The 18066-nt window shown below is 37.5% G+C and overlaps 1 protein-coding gene across 12 annotated transcripts in view; it reads right to left on the bottom strand.

Annotated features, from left to right (window-relative positions):
- The window catches only part of LCORL (ligand dependent nuclear receptor corepressor like), a 157926-nt gene that overhangs the window by 34350 nt on the left and 105510 nt on the right, over positions 1 to 18066 (bottom strand). For 11 of the 12 annotated variants that reach the window (XM_040965799.1, XM_040965807.1, XM_040965805.1 and 8 more), the window contains one exon: positions 12765 to 13016. In XM_040965799.1, the coding sequence (XP_040821733.1) occupies positions 12765 to 13016 (252 nt within the window). Of the gene's footprint in view, positions 1 to 12764; positions 13017 to 18066 lie in introns of those variants that run through there. The other variant, XM_040965811.1, reaches the window with a different exon arrangement.

Raw genomic sequence — 18066 nt, forward strand, 5'->3', positions numbered from 1 at the left:
AATACTCAATTTTCAGGGCCAGCACTGTGGTGTAACATGCTAAGCCTCTGCCAGCAGCACTGGCATCCCATATAGGCATCAGTTCATGTCCCAGCTACTTCACTTGCAATCCAGCTCCCTGCTTGTGGACTAGGAGAGCAGAGGAGGACAGCTCTGGTCCTGGTTTTAGATGAGTTCAACTTCAGCTATTGCAGCCTTTTAGTGAGTGAACCAGTGGATGGAAGAGCTCTCTGTCTCTAACTCTAGTCTTTGAAATAAAAATGAAATTAATCTTAAAAAAAAGAACACCCCACATTCCTCTAGGTCTATTATTCTTAAAGTCTCAGAAAAAGAATTAACGAATTTTTTTTTCCAGTTTTAGACTCTTCTATATTTCTGGTAACTTAAAAGTTAATATAATTTAAAATTAGTTATTCTTAAAAAAAAAAAGAGACACAGAGACCCCCTTCTATTTGTTTCTTCTTTACATTAATTTTGTAAACTAGACCCACCTCTCAATAACCTGTAGGCATAATGATTTGTCTTTTTTAACCACTACCACACACATCCCTTGTCACAGCTAATTTAGTCTAATTTAGTCTGGATAAGCTAGTCATAAGCTGTATGTCATAACTAGCTCTCCCACCCCATGAGGTGTATACTTCTGTTTTCCATTTACAAAGTGTAAACAATGACAAAGTTTATCTTTTTTCCAGAGCCCAAATCTGGATTGTTTATTTAAAACATTGTTCTAAAAGTACTGATTAAACTAAAACAACATATTATGGTCTGCATCTACTGGACCATGCAGTTTCTTCAGCATATTTCTGTCACATTAAATTAAAGCTTCTTGGAAATTAACATTTACATAGTAAAAAGAAAATATCACATTTTGTTAATATCATCACATGTTAAAATATTTAGCAAATATGATTTTTTTTTTCTATCATAAAGGGTACTGTGAAAAAAAAATCAAAGAGTTAGTCCTCTGAACTAGTAAAGGTAAAAGTATTGGCCAAGACTATGGCACAGTGACTTAAAATATCATGTAAGATGTTGGCAACCCATATCGGTACACCCTTTCGAGTCTTGGCTGCTCTGCTTCTGACCCAGCTTTCTGCTAATATCCTGGAAAGGTATGGAAAAAGGCCTAAGTACTCGGGTTTCAGCCACTCATATGAGCAACCCAGATGAAGTTTCTGGCTCCTGACTTTGGCCTGGTCCAGTCCTGGCCATTAAGTCCAGTTGGAAAGTTACAAGTAGATGGAAGAGCCACTTCCTTCTCTCCATTTCTCTGTTGTTCCACCTTTCAAACAATTAATTTGAAAAGAAGAAAAATCACTAAGAGAATGAGTGAGAGAGTCAGAAATGGATGGAGAAAAACAATCATGAATTTGGATGAAAGACATCTTCTTGCTTGCTTCTACAGGCCTGTAGCTAGCTAAATGGTGATCGTAACTAGCATTTCCATGTGTAAGAACATTATTTTCTGTTTGTTTCTAAGGTATTAACTATTAGCTCTGGAGATAAAAAAGAGGCATTGATTACACTGTTATAGGGTGATACGGACTAAGTAGAAGAGGGGAACACTTTTTGAACAATGCACTCTCAGCATTCTATCTTACTGTATTGTGGTATATTTTCTGGTAAGTACTTGGGTTATTTTGTTATTCACTGCTAGGAACAAGGCTAAACATTTTCTAGATGCCTGCTTGTGCTTATGCACAAGAATTACTCTAAGATGCACACCTGGAATTACTAAACAACAGAGCATATACATATCCAAGTTTAACAGATATTAACAAAAATCTTTCATGTCCTTGACAACACTTGATATTGCTGAAATTTTAATTTTTGATAAGTAAGGAAGCAAGCATGATTAAATAACTCATTTATTACATCACAATAAATAATCAATACTCTGGTAACAAGTACCTTACTACGCTGCGTTTTCCTATGTATTTTACAACTTGTCTGAAAATCTGCATATTTTCATTTTCTGGTTGTAACATCATAATTTATTTTTCTCTGATCAACTACAAAATGTACAAAATTAAAGATAGGCCAATGTAATCTTTCAGCCTGGTCTAGTAATTTATATAGTACTACCAGCAATCAATGCAAAAATAGACTGACCTTTGAAAAATTGGTTAGAACATTATCAAACTGGGACAACACTTTATTAAAAGTTCTTTCAAAACTGATTTCTGGGCTGGCATTATGGTGCAGCATGTCAAGTTGCTGCCTGCAATGCCAGCTTCCGATACAGGTGCCAGCTTGTGTCCCCATTGCTCCACTTCCCACAGGGTTCTTGCTAATGACTTGGGAAAAGCAGTGGAAGATGGCCCAAATGTTAGGCCCACTGGCACAGATGAGGCAAACCAGAATAAAACCCCTGGCTTCTGCTGCAGCCGTCTAGGGAGTAAACCAATGGATACAAGATCCATGGCTCTCCTTCTCTCTGTAACTTATACTTTCAAATAAATAAATCTTTAAAAATTAAATTTTAAATTTCCATGCAAATTTCTGATTTAAAAGAAACCTATTTAAAGAGGACAACTGAAATCCTTATAATACAAAATTGCTTTATATCCTTCCAAGGATGCTACTCTTTTTTTTTTTTTTTTCTCTTATCTGGCCTTGTCCACGCTTCAAAGTTACTTTGTCACAGTATAAGCATTTTCATTATCATCCCTTCAAAGAAACTTTCCAATTACTTTATGGCCTTCTTGTATGTTCTCACATATACTCTCCTATACTGTATTTATGGCAATATTATTAGAACTTGCTTAGCTTATTACCTCAAGTTAACTCCTCATAATACTATTGATCTCCAGCTGTTACACAAGTGAAATCATCAATCTTAGTCCAAACTTAGCCATGTCACTGAACTGGAAGAACTCTGAAGTCACTTTATAAAAAAATATACATATATATCAAATACATGAATGTCATGAAGATTCAGGACAAGAAGGCAACTGAATATGTTGTCTGGATAAGGGGAAAGTAAGTCAAATGCCATGAAATGCTAAATTAATCACTACTGAAACTGCAATCACTGCTTAACATTTAATACTGTTCATGAGCATATGTTAATATCAAATACTTTAATGCTTCTTCTAGCTTACCTCTCTGACCACTTTAAATCTATTCCCTTAGCTGAATAGTATAGCCATTCAATGTATTGGTTCAGTCAGCATTTGACTAGCCTTTTCTTACCCATTCTCCAGAATTTTCCTATGGTTTCAATTATTAATCACATACATTCAGTTGATTGCCAGAAAATGAGTATGTAATTTGCATATACAAAACTATTTTGCTACAGCGTATTCTACTGAGAGGCTAATTAACTTGTCAAGGTCACAGTGTAAGTAGAGAAAGTAGAGTCAAATTCAGGCAGTCATTTTCTAGAGTCTACAGGTATACAGATAATCTCGATTCTTCAAAACAGAATTATCAAATCACTGGATAAATGTATATGTAGTTTGATTTTGTTAATTTCCAGTCATAAGACCATACAGTTTATATTCATACTAATAATGTGTAAGAATGTTTTTTTAATAACTTCAATAAGATGCATTATCAAACTTGAATTCTTACCAGTGTGGTAAGTATTAAGCTCATGAATATGGCAGAATATAAATTTCCTATGTTTAAGAGCTTTATAAATTTCTTCTGTGAATGGACAATATAATTATGTTTGTAATTATAACAAGTTGTTGATTCTGTACTTTTCAATCTTCGAAATTCATCTAAGTACATTATTGGTTTTTTAGAAGAACAGATATCTTTTCACAGACTCTCATTCACTGCCTTTCAATTCTCCCACTGATTCTTTCTTCTGCATCACACACACTTATTTATCTTATCATCAAGGTAATATTCTAGCAGAGACAGAAAGATAATGGCGACAGGCCTCAAAATATGACTATGTGAAGACAGAGTGACTCCCGCCAAAGGACTGGCAAGAGCAAAATTCCACAAGCAGAGTGAGTGATAAGTATCCGAAATAAACAGTGTGACTTGCACCAACTAAGCCAAGGAGCAATACGGAGCAACACATCCAGAGTGGCAGGCCAGGGTAGGGTCTTGGGGCAGCCTGATAAGTCAAGCAAAGGACATTAAACTTTACTGTTAATATACAGGAAGATCTGAAATACAGAATGTGATTTTTAAACATTTTTTAAAATAGTCATAGTTGATTAGGGTGTGATTTTTTTTTTTTTTAAAGATTTGCTGGTGCCATAGGAGGAGGATCAGCCCGCTATGCTACCACATCAGCTGGTGAGCTTTATTCAGTCACCCATGAGAATATCATTTTAGCATATTGACAACTTCTAGGTTATACTAAGATAAATATTATGAAAACTATCTCTTTGGGAAAATGCAGAGATTAAAAGGAAATAAGATAATTAAAAAACAGAATTGCCATTTGGAAACCCATGATATATTTGGCCAGACTATAAAACCATAACCGATTTCTATTTAAAAAAATTAAGTCGAAGGCTACAAAAAATTTTATTTTCCTTTAAAATAAATTGTTGATAAACTTATTTACTTATTTAACTGAGAGGCAGAGCAACAGATAACGAGCTTGCATTCACTGGGTTAGCCCTCAAGCTAATAAGCTATGTGGCTGGTTCAGTGGCCAGCAGCGGCAGCCGTGCAGAGGGCCCGAGTCCCAGCCGCTGCCTCGGGGGCCGTGAGGGGCAGGAACCCGCACTCAGGAGTCAGAGCTGGGGATCTAACCCTGGATCTCGGATAGGAAACAGGATTGTTCTAACCAGCTCTCTCACTCACAAGCCAAAATGCCTTTCCTTTTAAAGCTATCTCTTCTTATTTGCTTTAAGTAGCTAAAGTAAGGCAGGTGATGTTTTATTTGGCAATTCTTATGAGTTTTTAAATTTAAAGTACATCAATTTTTGTTTGTAATAAAATTCTTTACAAAATAAAATATTCAGGTTTGAATACTGTAACAAATATATTTCTTGACATCACATAATCAGACTTTATGGGACAAGTTTTGAATATTCTCTTCATTTTGAAGTGACCGTCCTCATGACCAATTCCTGCCATTTCTGCACTGATATTTTGTCTTCATGCTTGATACCTCCTCTGCATTAAGTGCCCTTTCCTACTGAGGACATCCTCTCACCATTCAAGTTTCGGCTTGAATTCACTTCCTGTCCAGTTTACGTAAAACAACTCTCCCAGTTGCTCTTGATTCTTTTGTAAAACTAGGGACATACTGCCAAGCCTATCTGAAAAAAATCAACAAATCACTTGGAATTGCAGACAGGCTGATCACTAGGCACTTATTACAGATTAGGAGAGAACCTGTAAATTAGCAGATGCTTCTGAAAAGAACTAACGTGGAGGTAGTAAATACCAAACAATGATACAGCAAATGGAAGATGGACTAAGATGACCCGCAACATGCCTGACTTAATTCTGACAAAGGTAAAAGCGAGAGTCTCAAGATAATGGCTGAATAATTTCCATAACGGAAGTAAGACATATATCCACATTTCTAGGAGCCATATGATTCTCAAACAGAACAAAATAAATCCACTTGGGTCTGGCATGGTAGCCTAGTGACTATAGTCCTTGCCTTGCATGAGCCAGGATCCCATATGGGCACTGGTTCGTGTCCCGGCTGCCTTGCTTGCCATCCGGCTACTTACTTGTGACCTGGGAAAGCAGTCAAGGATGATCCAAGGCCTTGGGACCCTGCATTCACACGGGAGACCCAGAAGAGGCTTCGGGCTCCTGGCTTTGGATTGGCTCAACACTGGCCGTTGTGATCACTTGGGGAGTGAATCATCAGACGGAAGATCTTCCTCTCTGTCTCTCCTCTCTGTATATCTGCCTTTCTAATAAAAATAAATAAATTTTTAAAAAATAAATAGAAGAAATCCCCTTAATCATATCTGAGACAATCAACAGAGATAGCAAGAGAAATCCTAGACTGGAGAGTACTTACAAAACAGTTCGTCAAGCAGTTGCAACAGCAAAGGTATCTACGGCACTCTCATGCTAGCATTCTCGGAAAAAAATTGTCACCAAAGCCTTTTGTTGCCAGAAAAATAACAAAGATAAAATGAACCTTCTAAGAACAAATATTTAAAAAAAAGAAAATAAAGCATACTGAGAATTTACTACCAAAAGACCCTTATTAAGGGAATTGCAGATATCAAAAGAAAATCTGATGCAAAATGGAAATGATAAGCAAAAGGTAGTCAAGTATGTAATTCTAAACAAAAATTGATGGTGTATTTATAAAATAATATGTTTCTATTGTGTGTTCACAAAATGAAATATTCCATACATATAAACATATAAAATACCTGAGGTATGGAACAGATGACTATTAAAATACTTTACAATTCTTGTATTAACTCTTAATCACACTTGAAAAAAATTTGTAAGATAATTGAAAATAACGATAAAGAGCATAATTTTAAACTAAGGAAAGAAAAAGTTAAAGGGGAAAACACAACACAAAAGAAAAAAAATAAGAATAAGAGATAGCACAAATAGAAAACACATAGTAAGATGGCCGAACCAAATTACTAGGAAGACAAATGTTAAAAAAAGGATACAGGACATGGAAAAATATTTTTAAAAATCAATTAAATACTGATGAGAGTTTAATAAGAATGCAGAGTGTGTGTACTGGTGTGCATCCAATCCAAGGGGCATGTAGAAGATCTTCCTAAGGAAGTAATATTTAAACTAAGATCAGGAAAAACGAGTAACATTTATTTAGGATACAACGGTTACAGCAGATGGTAGTTCTGCAGAGAGGAATTGGCACATGTCAGCGTTCCAAGGTCAGAATGTTTTTGGATTCAAGGGAACGATTTTTCCTCCCATGGGCTATTTGAATATTTGTAACATCATTCACAGGTCATATAAAACTATCAACTTAAAAGTTAGCCTTCTATCAATTTACTGGGTCCTGCCTGTACCCTGGATCATGTTATTCTTCCCTCCATATCATCTTTCTTTTTCATATGAACTATCTCTTGTTTTATACCTTTCTTACTTATTCAAAAGCACCTTATAATTCACCAGTTCTCTCTTTAGTTATAATCACTGTTTGCTTTCTCTTGATTTCACGATAGAGTACGCCCACAACAGATATTCTGACATCTGCTCTGGAGATTAGCATACAAAAGAGAAGTCATAGACGTAAAAATTTCTACAAATAGAGTACTATCAAGTAAATATAGTCATAGATGGGAAAAAGGGCACAAAACAGTTAAAAACATGTTTCAAAGACTGGAGATAACTATTGGAGCTGTCACAGATTTTCTGCAAGTACACAGGGTCAATTAGAGATTACGTCAACACTTCTCAAACCCAAGAACATAAGGATAATATACTGGGGGAAAGACTAGGAATTATTCTTTTAAGCATCTTTTTCTTCATTTGGCTATCCTGGTGTTATCTTTTGAGAAAAGTCTTTTATCTACTCTTGCCAAGACCTACATCATGTTTATGATTTTTTTTTTTAGCTGAATGCTAGCTGGTAATAAGAATGTTACTCAATTTACACAAAGTTTAACAGTAAGTTTTATAGTTTTATATTTTGGCACAAATACGAAACTGTTGAATGGATTGTGACTCCTGAAAGTTAAGAACTTCTCTCCTACTAAGAGTTCATTAATACAGTGGCCTATATTTTCTCCTTCTCACACTTTAGTCCTCACCTGTTGGAATTGACTGGCATGAGGTGGGATCACCCTGCAATCATTTACTGAATATGACACCCTTTTCAGTTATTTAAATTAGTATGTGTCTTCTACCAAAACTACCTTTGGGGGAATTTCTGCACGCCCTCCGTTGATCCACTGACTTGTATACTGGTAAACAGCTCTTGTAATTATTGCACTTACTAGCTCTGAATATGCTATGATTTACTGCAAGTCTCTCCTATAACTAGACTTAGTTTTTCCTGGCTCTGTAAGTCTCTTGCTTGAAAATTTTAAGGTCATCATATCATATTTAAGTAAACTGTAACAGAAGTTTGACTGGAATTGCAATGAACAGAGAAGAATATAAAATTTCATCTTCCAGTCTTCCCTTTCATTTAGTGTAATCATTCAGTTTGGGAGCCTTCTATGACTTTCATCAAAGTTTTTCTTTTAAAAATATTTACTTGTTTTATTTGAAACGCAGCCTTTACAGAGGGAGAATGAGAGACTCAAAGTCTTTCATCTGCTAGCTCACTCCCTAAATGGCTGCAATAGCCAGAGTTGAGTTGACCCAGTGCCAGGATGCAGAGGCTCAAGCACTCGGGACCACCTCCACTGCTTTCCCAGGACATACGTAGGGAGCTGCCTCAGAAGTGGAGCAGCCAGGACCAGAACTGATGCTTATACGGGATGCTGGTGCCGCAGGCAGACACTTACCCTCCTGAATCACCACACTGACACATTTATTAAAGTTTCATAATGTGTTTCCTAGGTCTTATTCAGTTCATGAGTTTCAATGCTATGAGCTTTCATGTTTTTCTTGCTATTCTTGCTAATGTAAGTTATACATACATACATATATATAATTAGGTTTTACAATTCTTTGGTGCAGGTCATAAGCAGTCTGACTCACATTGTTTGCTGGTTCACTGGTTACATCACAAATCTTATTGCATGTGATACAGTGTTTGAGGTTGAAATAATACTACAATTCACAGGTGCTATTTTTCAGACTGACATCATTTCATCTCAGTAAGGCAAACATATGGTATCTAACCTTTTGGGATTGGCTCATTTCCCTTAGCATAATGGCTTCCAGTTGGGCCCATTTGGTCACAAAGAACTGCATTTCATTTTTTTTTTTAATAGCTGAGTAGTATTCCATGGAGTAGATGAACCGCAGCTTTCTGATCCAGTCTTCTGTTGATGGGCATTTCAGTTGCTTCCAAGTTTTTGCAATTATTGATTGTGCTGCTATGAACCTAGGGGTGCATGTTGGTTTCTCGTGTAATGGGTGTTTTGGATACATTCCTAGAAGTGTTTACCGCTGTTATATGATTTGATTTTCTAACTGGGTGGTTGAGTAAAGAACTCTCATTAACAGTTTAAAATGGATGACACAGCTTACTTCTATTATCTGTAAGGATGACAGTCTTTTTTTTTTTAAACACAAAAATTCATAAAAATATATTTTTAAAATTATAATCACTCATGTTTCTCTAGTAATTATTATGTTTTTAAAGTTGACTGTATTCAGCTTGCTGAAAGTCATTCAGGATTACCACATGCAGATTTCTAACTTGCAATGTTTCATTCTTTTGCTAGCTTTGTCTGCTTTTGGTTATCTAGATTATACTAAGATTTCTCTCTTCTCTATTCATTGAGTTAGTCTATATAAGAATTATTTGTTGCCTTAAAGTTACGGAGGGTTATGTGGAAAACAATTTTGAATTCAGAATTTCATAAATACTGGGGTTAGACACTCCTTAGTTATGCTTAGCTTTTTATGGTTTCCTGGGTTGGAACGTGCTGGAACCCTAACCTTAAGTTCGACAATGCTGAGGGGCAGGATCTTTAAGAGATGGTAATGAATGCGCCCTCACCAGATGCACGCCTTTCAGCCCTGTACTTCCTGGCTTCTAAAATTCTAAGAAATAACATCTGTTTTTTATAAAAAGTATCCATTGTCATGGCTTCTATTATGGCAGCACAAAATGGAACAAGACATATTCACATTACGAATTATTTAACTTGAATAAAGTAATTCCTAAAATGAACACCTAGCTTAAGCACTAAGACATATTTGAGAATAATAAGTAAAACAACAAACAGCTACTATTCTTGTAACAGCAAAATCATGCCAAATTTCCTTAAAATCTTCCTATATCATTACTAATGAAAATCTCCCAAAAGATGTTTTATATTATATGATATTGACATCATGATTAGTAGGACAAATAAAAATTGTTTGACATGTTTACTCCAACCTTAAAAATGTTAATTTCTAGAAGGATTAATAAGTATAAACATTTGTGGGTACAGAAAGAAACACACATACATCCATGCTCACACACACAAATGCAAGGTGGGTGTGTCCCATTATTTTTGGTGATTTGGTACTTAAGTAGGACATCTGAGGAATTACCAATTCATACCTCAACAGAATGGTTTGTAACAGAAGTCTGATTGTTGAACACATGGCTCAAAACAGTCTAGCAAATTTCTAAAGCCCAAAGAGAATTAAAAATACATAATATTTTATGGTTTCCACATTTATTTCTTTATTTAGCTTTGTGACCATTCTCCCCCTCTTGCTTTCTATACTATGACCCATTTTAAGTAATTCTTACCTGAAGAATACTGAAATAATCTGACAAAACATCATCCAAAGTTAAAATTATAAAAAAAGTAATAGATTTATATTCTTCCCAACCCAAGGATGCTCACATATTTATGTACCGTAGATTATAATCATTTGAATGTTTTGCATTACTGTTTTTCTATACAACTGTGTTTCTATCTTAGCAGTTAGGCTCACAGAAATACATTATCTAGAAATTGTATACTTATTTTTAAGACATTATCTATTCTGGGGATGATCTTGTGACATAGCAAGTTATGCTGTCATCTGCAATGCCAGCACCCCAAAGGGTGCTGGTTTGAGTCATGGCTGCTCCACTTCCAATCCAGCTCCCTGCCAGTACTACTGGGAAAGCAGTGGAAGATGGATGCAGCACTTGCACCCCTGATACCAACGTGGGAAATGACCTGGATGGAACTCCTGACTCCTGGCTTTGGCCTCACTCAGTCCTGGCCATTGCAAATTTGGGGAACGAACCAGAAGTTGGCACATCTCTTTTTTTATCTTCTCTCTTTGTAATTCTTTCAAAAAATCTTTAAAAAAATATCATCTATTCTAATCCTTTTAAATATCTCCAATGAGGAGGTGATCAGGGAATTCTTTCCCACTGCCCTTTTAAGAAATGTCTGACCCTTAGAAATATCCTTTCTTATACAGATCTGAAATCTGTTTTTCTGTTACTTCTAATTAGGGATCCCAATTCTCTCATTGACTTACTCAGAGACAGCCCAGTTCTACTTCAGTTTAATACTATACAAATATTCATAACTCACTACCAAATTATTTTTAAGTCTTCTCTTCTGTGGTGGTAAGGAAGAAAAGATGGAAAATGTGAACAGGTTAGTTTGAGTATCTACATTTTATGCATCTGCCGCTTTACGTGTATTTTTTTTAAAGATTTATTTCATTTTCATTACAAAGTCAGATATACAGAGAGGAGGAGAGACAGAGAGGAAGATCTTCCATCCAATGATTCACTCCCCAAGTGAGTGCAATGGCCGGTACTGTGCCGATCCGAACTGGGAACCTCTTTCAGATTTCCCGCATGGGTGCAGGGAACCAAGGCATTGGGCCGTCCTCGACTGCTTTCCCAGGTCATAAGCAGGGAGCTGGATGGGAAGTGGAGCTGCCGGGATTAAAACCGGCGCCCATATGGGATCCTGGCTCGTTCAAGGCGAGGACTTTTAGCCGCTAGGCCACGCCACCGGGTCCTTTACATGTATTTTTAAATGTCTATGTATTTATTTTGCTTGAAAGGCACAATGCCATAGAAAGACAGAGACAGAAAAAAGACAGCTTTTCCATCTGCTGGTTCACTCCTCAAATGTCCACAATGGCGGGGGAGGGGCCAAGCCAAAGCCAAGAATTTGTACTCTATCAGAGACTTTCAAGTGGGGAGCAGGAGGCCAACCTCTTGAGCAATCATGTTTGCCTCCCAGGATGCATTAGCAGAAAAAGCTGGACTGGAAGAGGAGGATGCAGGACTTGAACAGGTACCCCAATACAGGATGCAGGTGGCCCAAGCACAGTTCAACCTTCAGTACTAAACACCAGCCGCACTGTTGTTATGTGCTTCCAGAAAGTTCATTATCATCATTATGGTCAAACAGCAACTGAGGGAATTACGGCTCGGAAAGGTAAACTGAACTTAAGCAGTAGAATTTCAACTACAAGTCTGTCACATATCAGTCGGTGTGAGAGTCTCCTCCATATTCTAAAGTGACTGTCCCAATGAAGACATAAATGCAGGACACAACCATGAAAAAGCAGACAAAATTTTTTTCCTGAAAGCACACTTTCTCATTCTCAGAATTCTACATACTAATAAATTTTCCCCTTAAGTCTTATATTGTAGTATTAGACACAGTTTTGGCTTGTAACAGAACTATCTTAACAGTTTCATATAAACTCATGGAGCCCAAAATTAGGTAACAAAAACAAGAACTCTCCCTTCATTTCGTCCGTCTCAATTTTAGTCTGTCTTACACACATATCATTATTTTCTTTACACACTGACTAGTACACTCCCTTTAAAAATTCTAAACACAATCCTTAGGGATCAAACTAAGTTGTCTTCAAGCTGGTTTTGAAGACTGACAATACCATTCCTAACTCCTAAGAAACCCCACTTATTCTCTCCTTTCTAGACAAGCATGTATTTGGCATCATCAAGTTTAAAAAGTTTCTGCCTTTTCTATGTGAATTGATGGTTCCTCTTCAATTAAAATGAATAATCTATTAGGCAAGTCCATTATAGCTTTCATCATTCTCATGGTGATTCTCTTCCTCATCATAATCTCCCCAGTTCATATTATATAAATACATTAAAAGTGCTGCTGTATCTCAAATAAATCTGCCTAAAAATATAAATCTGTACATACATCTCTGATAAGAAAACATACAATTACATATTATACATACCAAAAAAACAAGAACCCACTTACCTTGCTGAGTATTTTGTTCCTGCATTCGATTCACAGTGAGGTCTAAGGGGCCTTCCTGTTCTTCCTGAAGGGAGTTCTCTGCTTGATTGATGTGGATACTTTTACATACGACACTTGGTCCAATTGAACCATTTCTATTCTCTTGAATTTTACCACTTTTTGAAATGTACTCAATTGCAAACTGACGTATCATCTTTTTCATTAATTCCTGAGCAACTAGGGGAATGTTAGGATCACAGTTCTGAGGGAGATCTAGGAAGAAATAAATATAGTTATCATTTAAAAAAGGAAATGTAATTTACCGGTATTTAAATTATTTTTATTACAAATTAGTCATCTCAGAAATCTTCAGCACGAGCCCACAGTTACCAAAGGTTTCTGAGACTTAGCAATATGATGTTCTTCAATTAGGTTCAATTAGTTTTATGATAAAATATTTGCAGAAATATACACTCTCCACCAAACTGAGGTATAACTAATTAGACATTAAGAAAGAACAATTTACTTTCAGAGTTATTTAATATTCATTCAAATATGTTCTATTAGGTAATGTGTGAACATAAATTATACATCAGAATACTCAATTTTAAACTTAATATAGATAAATAAGTATAGGAATTAAGTATTTTAGAAAATAGTTAACCTTTATAATTATGTATCAATCAAATTGAACTTTGCCAAGTGAATATCATCATGAAGAACTTTTTTCTTTCAACTTTTTATATAGAAAAAATAATGTAAAAAAACCCCATAAGAAACAGAACAATAAAACTAGTAATCTTGACCAAGGTTTAAGAACTGCTACTATTTTTCAGCTTCTGTTCTTATTACTCTTTGGAACCACTGAAAGTAAACTATGGAATTATGATACTTCTGATATTCCAGCATGAAGATCTAAGATTAGCATATAAAACGACAATCTCTTTTTGAATATCTTAAACAACCCTCAATCCTGAAACATGTTGGTTAGCTACAATTACAATGACGTTCAACAATGACAAGCTGTTTGTGAGAAACTTGGTGCAACAAAAACAACTGAAGAATTTTACAGCAAGAGGTGTGGAATCAGACTAGATGACGTGTACACACACTGTGTAACAGATCGCTTTGCCGCGGGAGCTGGGAGAGCTGCTCTCGGGGTTTCTGACTTGTTCCACCCATTTGCACCTGTCCTTTCAGAGGTTGGGTGACTGTAAGTTAGGAAGGATGGAAAGGCACACCTGGATGGGCTCCCCACTTTTCCTCATGGACACTGGCCCACTCTTACACATACTGGTTTTCTGTGCCTGAAACGTCTAAGTTTTTATCCAGACAGAACAGTTTTAAGTGACGAGGCCTATCCTGACCTGTCACCTTCTGACACTGATAGGGTAGCTCTCGCTGCAGGTTTAGTATTATTCACAAACTTCTTTCAGCGATCTCATGCAGGAACTGTCTGACAACATCACTTAAATGAAAGTGGAGGCCAGCCCTGCGCAAAAGCCATCCTGCGTGGCAGGAAAACATGGCTGAAGCTGTCATAAATCTTTGAACAGTCCTGCAGAATTGTCAACATATTTGACAAGAGGGTGCTGTCTCACACCTACCAGAGATACTACGAAATGAGCATTATACTACTTAATTCTTTTTTGACTCAGAAAAACTTATTTTAAATAGGCTTAAGAGAGAATCAGACTCATAAAGGAAATAATGTATTAAAAAAGTGTTATTTTACAACATTTTGGATATTAACCAAAATGTACAAGTATATTTGTCAGTAACTTTTTAAAGATTTATTTGTTTTTTATTACAACATCAGAGATACAGAGGGGAGGAGGGACAGAGAGGGAGACCTTTTGACTAATGATTCACTCCCCAAGTGACCGCAATGGCCGGTACTTTGCTGATCTGGAGCCAGTAACCAGGAAATTCCTCCAGGTCTCCCACGTGGGTGCAGGGTCCCAAGGCCTTGGGCCATCCTCCACTGCCTTCCCAGGCCACAAGCAGGGAGCTGGATGGGAATTGGAGCTGCCAGGACTAAAACTAGCAGCCATATGAGACCTTGGGCATGCAAAGTGAAGACTTTAGCCATTGGGCCATCGCGTTGGGCCCTGACAGTATTTTGTTTTAAGATTTTTATTTTGTTTTTATTGGAAAGTCAGATATATAGGCAGGAGGAGAGACAGAGAGGAAGATCTTCCGTCTGCTGATTCACTATCCAAGTGGTCGCAACAGCCATAGCTGAGCCAATCCAAAGCCAGGAGCCCAGAGCTTCTTCCAGGTCTCCCACATGGGTGCAGCGTCCTAAGACTTTGGGCCATCCTTGGCTGTATTCCTAGGCCACAAGAAAGGGAGCTGGATGGTAAGTGGGGTCACCAGGATACGAACCAACATTCATATGGGATCCTGGTGCATGCAAGTACTTTTGCTGCTAGGCTACCATGCAGGGCCCTATTTGTCAGTACTTTAAAACCACAACCAAAATAGTTTTAAAGTTCTTAAAAAATGAATAATTAAGTGGGTGATCTCTTAATTCAGTTTTCACAGTGTCATCCTAAATCCGACCACAGAAAAATTCAATTCTTCAGTGGCAGAGATGTAGTGGCATAGAAAGGAAATGAAGGGAATTTTCATCTTACAAAAAGATGACTCATAAATAAAACATAGCAAGTATACACTGAATAATCAATTTAGAAACTGCAGGTATAAATGATCCCACCCTTTCTAATTCTATCTCTATCTTTCTAATTCTATTTTCCTGACATTTCAAAAACAGTTGACTGATTCTTGACTTCGGCTGCACACCAGAGCACCCTGCAGAGCTTTGGGAATATTGACACCTACACCCAATCATATGACTCCTATTACACTCAAATCCATTTTTTTTTTCTCATTTAATCCTTCCCTGGTGGTTCTACTGGACAACAAGAGCTAACTACTGGTTATTTCTAAACAAGTAATTCAGAATTCTGACAAACATCTGAAAGAAGATGTAACCTTTTAGCCATCATTTTTATTCATGATCTAGAACCTGGCAAAGGAAAGGTACGTGTGTGTGTGTGTGTGTGTGTGTGTGTGTGTGTGTGTGCGCGTGTGTGTGTTGAAGCACTGGAGGAGAGAAACCTGGCCCTCTTTATTAAATTTAGTCAGCCGAGAATCAAGATGGCAAAATAGGGTAAGAGCAAGTTTAAATGGACGGAGAAACATTTAATCAAGATGAAGCAGAGAGGGCACATTCCAGGAAACAGGAGAGGACAGAACAGCAGCAGAGGAGTTCCTGGAGACTGTCAGACACAGGAAGCAGCAAAAACAATGGTGTGGTGTTGCACTGACTGATTCTCCAGTGCATTCAGCTAACGGCCATCTGAACTCCACCAGCAGCCGGAATTCTACCAGCAACCAGGTGGGAAAGAACTTTCACTGGGAGCTTGAGAGGTGAGAGGTGAACCCGGACAAAAAACTGTCCATCCTGCTGGAATGTTTGATCTGACTAGGAGCAGAGGCAGAGAGAACAGCAGGTCCCAGATAGGCAGTGCGAGAACAGGGTGGATTTCACAGCCCAGTCAACCCCCTAGAGCCGAACTGGGCACCATTCTGCCTAAGGAGGCAAAGGCAAGGGAAAGGACTGAGCATAAACTAAGCTGGAAGGGAACTCATTTTCTGACTCAGTGAACTGCAGCAACATGGCATTCTATAGGTTCTACCCAAGATAGGTTCTACCTATCACAGACCTGATGGCCAACAGATCAAGAACTCTAGTAGTGGCACATCAGGCACCATTTTGTACAGTGTGGCAAAAGTTTTAGGACTGCAGGGGAGAACAGTGAACTGAGCATGTGCTGAGCTCGTGAAAACTCACTGAGTTCAGTGGATTACACTGGTCCAACAGGGAAAATAGTATCGACTAAGGCATCGTATGGGTCAAAATAGATCCATGTGGCACCAGACCTAACAACCAATAGGTTCCAGCAAGCTCAGCACCACCAACAACCTAACTAAATAGGACACCTGGTATCTCCCTAATCCTGGGACAAGCTCCAAATGGAAGTGAGAGAAGGGTTGTACAAACAATAGTGCAAACTCAGCATGGTCTCACAAGAGGTGGAGAGTGGTGAGCCATGATTTGGGGCTACAGAGACCATGGTGGAAATCTAATATAAGAACCCAGACCTGGAACTCGCTGGAGGAAGTGGCACAACTGGCTGCAAGCAAAGACCTGTGTACCAACTGCAATAAGTAAAACTGAACTGTAGACCTGTGGGTGACACAGCTTAGAAACCTGCCCCAAGGGGAAGAAACTGCTAACCAGAAGTACAATGACCAAGTGCAAAAGAAGAGACAAAGGCACAATGAATATTACTCAAGACGCCCCTACAAAGGAACAAAACCCTATGCCAACCTCAGAGTTAACTGAGGAAGATATCAAGAAAATGGGGGACAGAGAATTCAGAAAACTCACTTCAAAGCTTCTGATCAACAATGAGAAGCACATACAAGAGTTCATAGAATTTAAGGAATATCTTACACATAACAGCAATAAAGCAAATCAAGCATGATATATCAGAAATTAAGAACACAGTAGAGCAAATAAAAAGTACAGTGGAGAGTCTCCAAAACAGAATGAAGCAAGCAGAAGAAAGAATCTCAGAATTGGAAGATATTTCCTATTATCAGGGGGAAGCAAACAAAAAGCTGGAAGCAGAGCTGGATCAGGCCAAAAAAGTATTCAAGAATTGAAAGACATGATTAGGAGGACAATATAAAAGTTATGGGAGTCCCAGAAGGTGCAGAAGGAGAAACTGATTTTACAGATATATTTAACGAAATAATAAGGGAAAATTTCCCTAATCTGGAGAAAGAATTGGGAACCGGAATACAGGAGGGGCACAGATTTTTCAAAAGGTTTGAACAAAAGTGATCTTCACCATGACACATGATCATCAAGCTCTCTTCAGTCAAACATAAGGAAAAGATCCTGAAATGTGCATGTGAAAAAAAATCAAGTGACACATAGAGGAATGGTGATTAAACTTACAACTGACCTCTCACAGGAAACTCTACAGTCAAGAAGAGAATGGAATGACATAATCCAGATTCTAAAAGCAAAAAATTGTCAGCCAAAGATAATGTACCCAGCAAAGCTTTCCTTTATCTTTGAAAATGAAATAAAATTCTTCCACAGTAAAGTTAAAAGAATTTGCCTCTTCCAAACCTGCCCTACAAACGATACTTGAAGATGTTCTCTTGACAGAGAAAAGAAATAGCACCCAACAAAAACAAAGCAAATGTGAAGAACATCCCAGTAAAATGAAAACAGAAGACT

The sequence above is a fragment of the Ochotona curzoniae genome, unplaced genomic scaffold (genome assembly GCF_017591425.1).
Source record: "Ochotona curzoniae isolate NIBS_2020 unplaced genomic scaffold, NIBS_Ocur_1.0 scaffold_4505, whole genome shotgun sequence".
Classification (NCBI taxonomy): Eukaryota; Metazoa; Chordata; class Mammalia; order Lagomorpha; family Ochotonidae; genus Ochotona; species Ochotona curzoniae.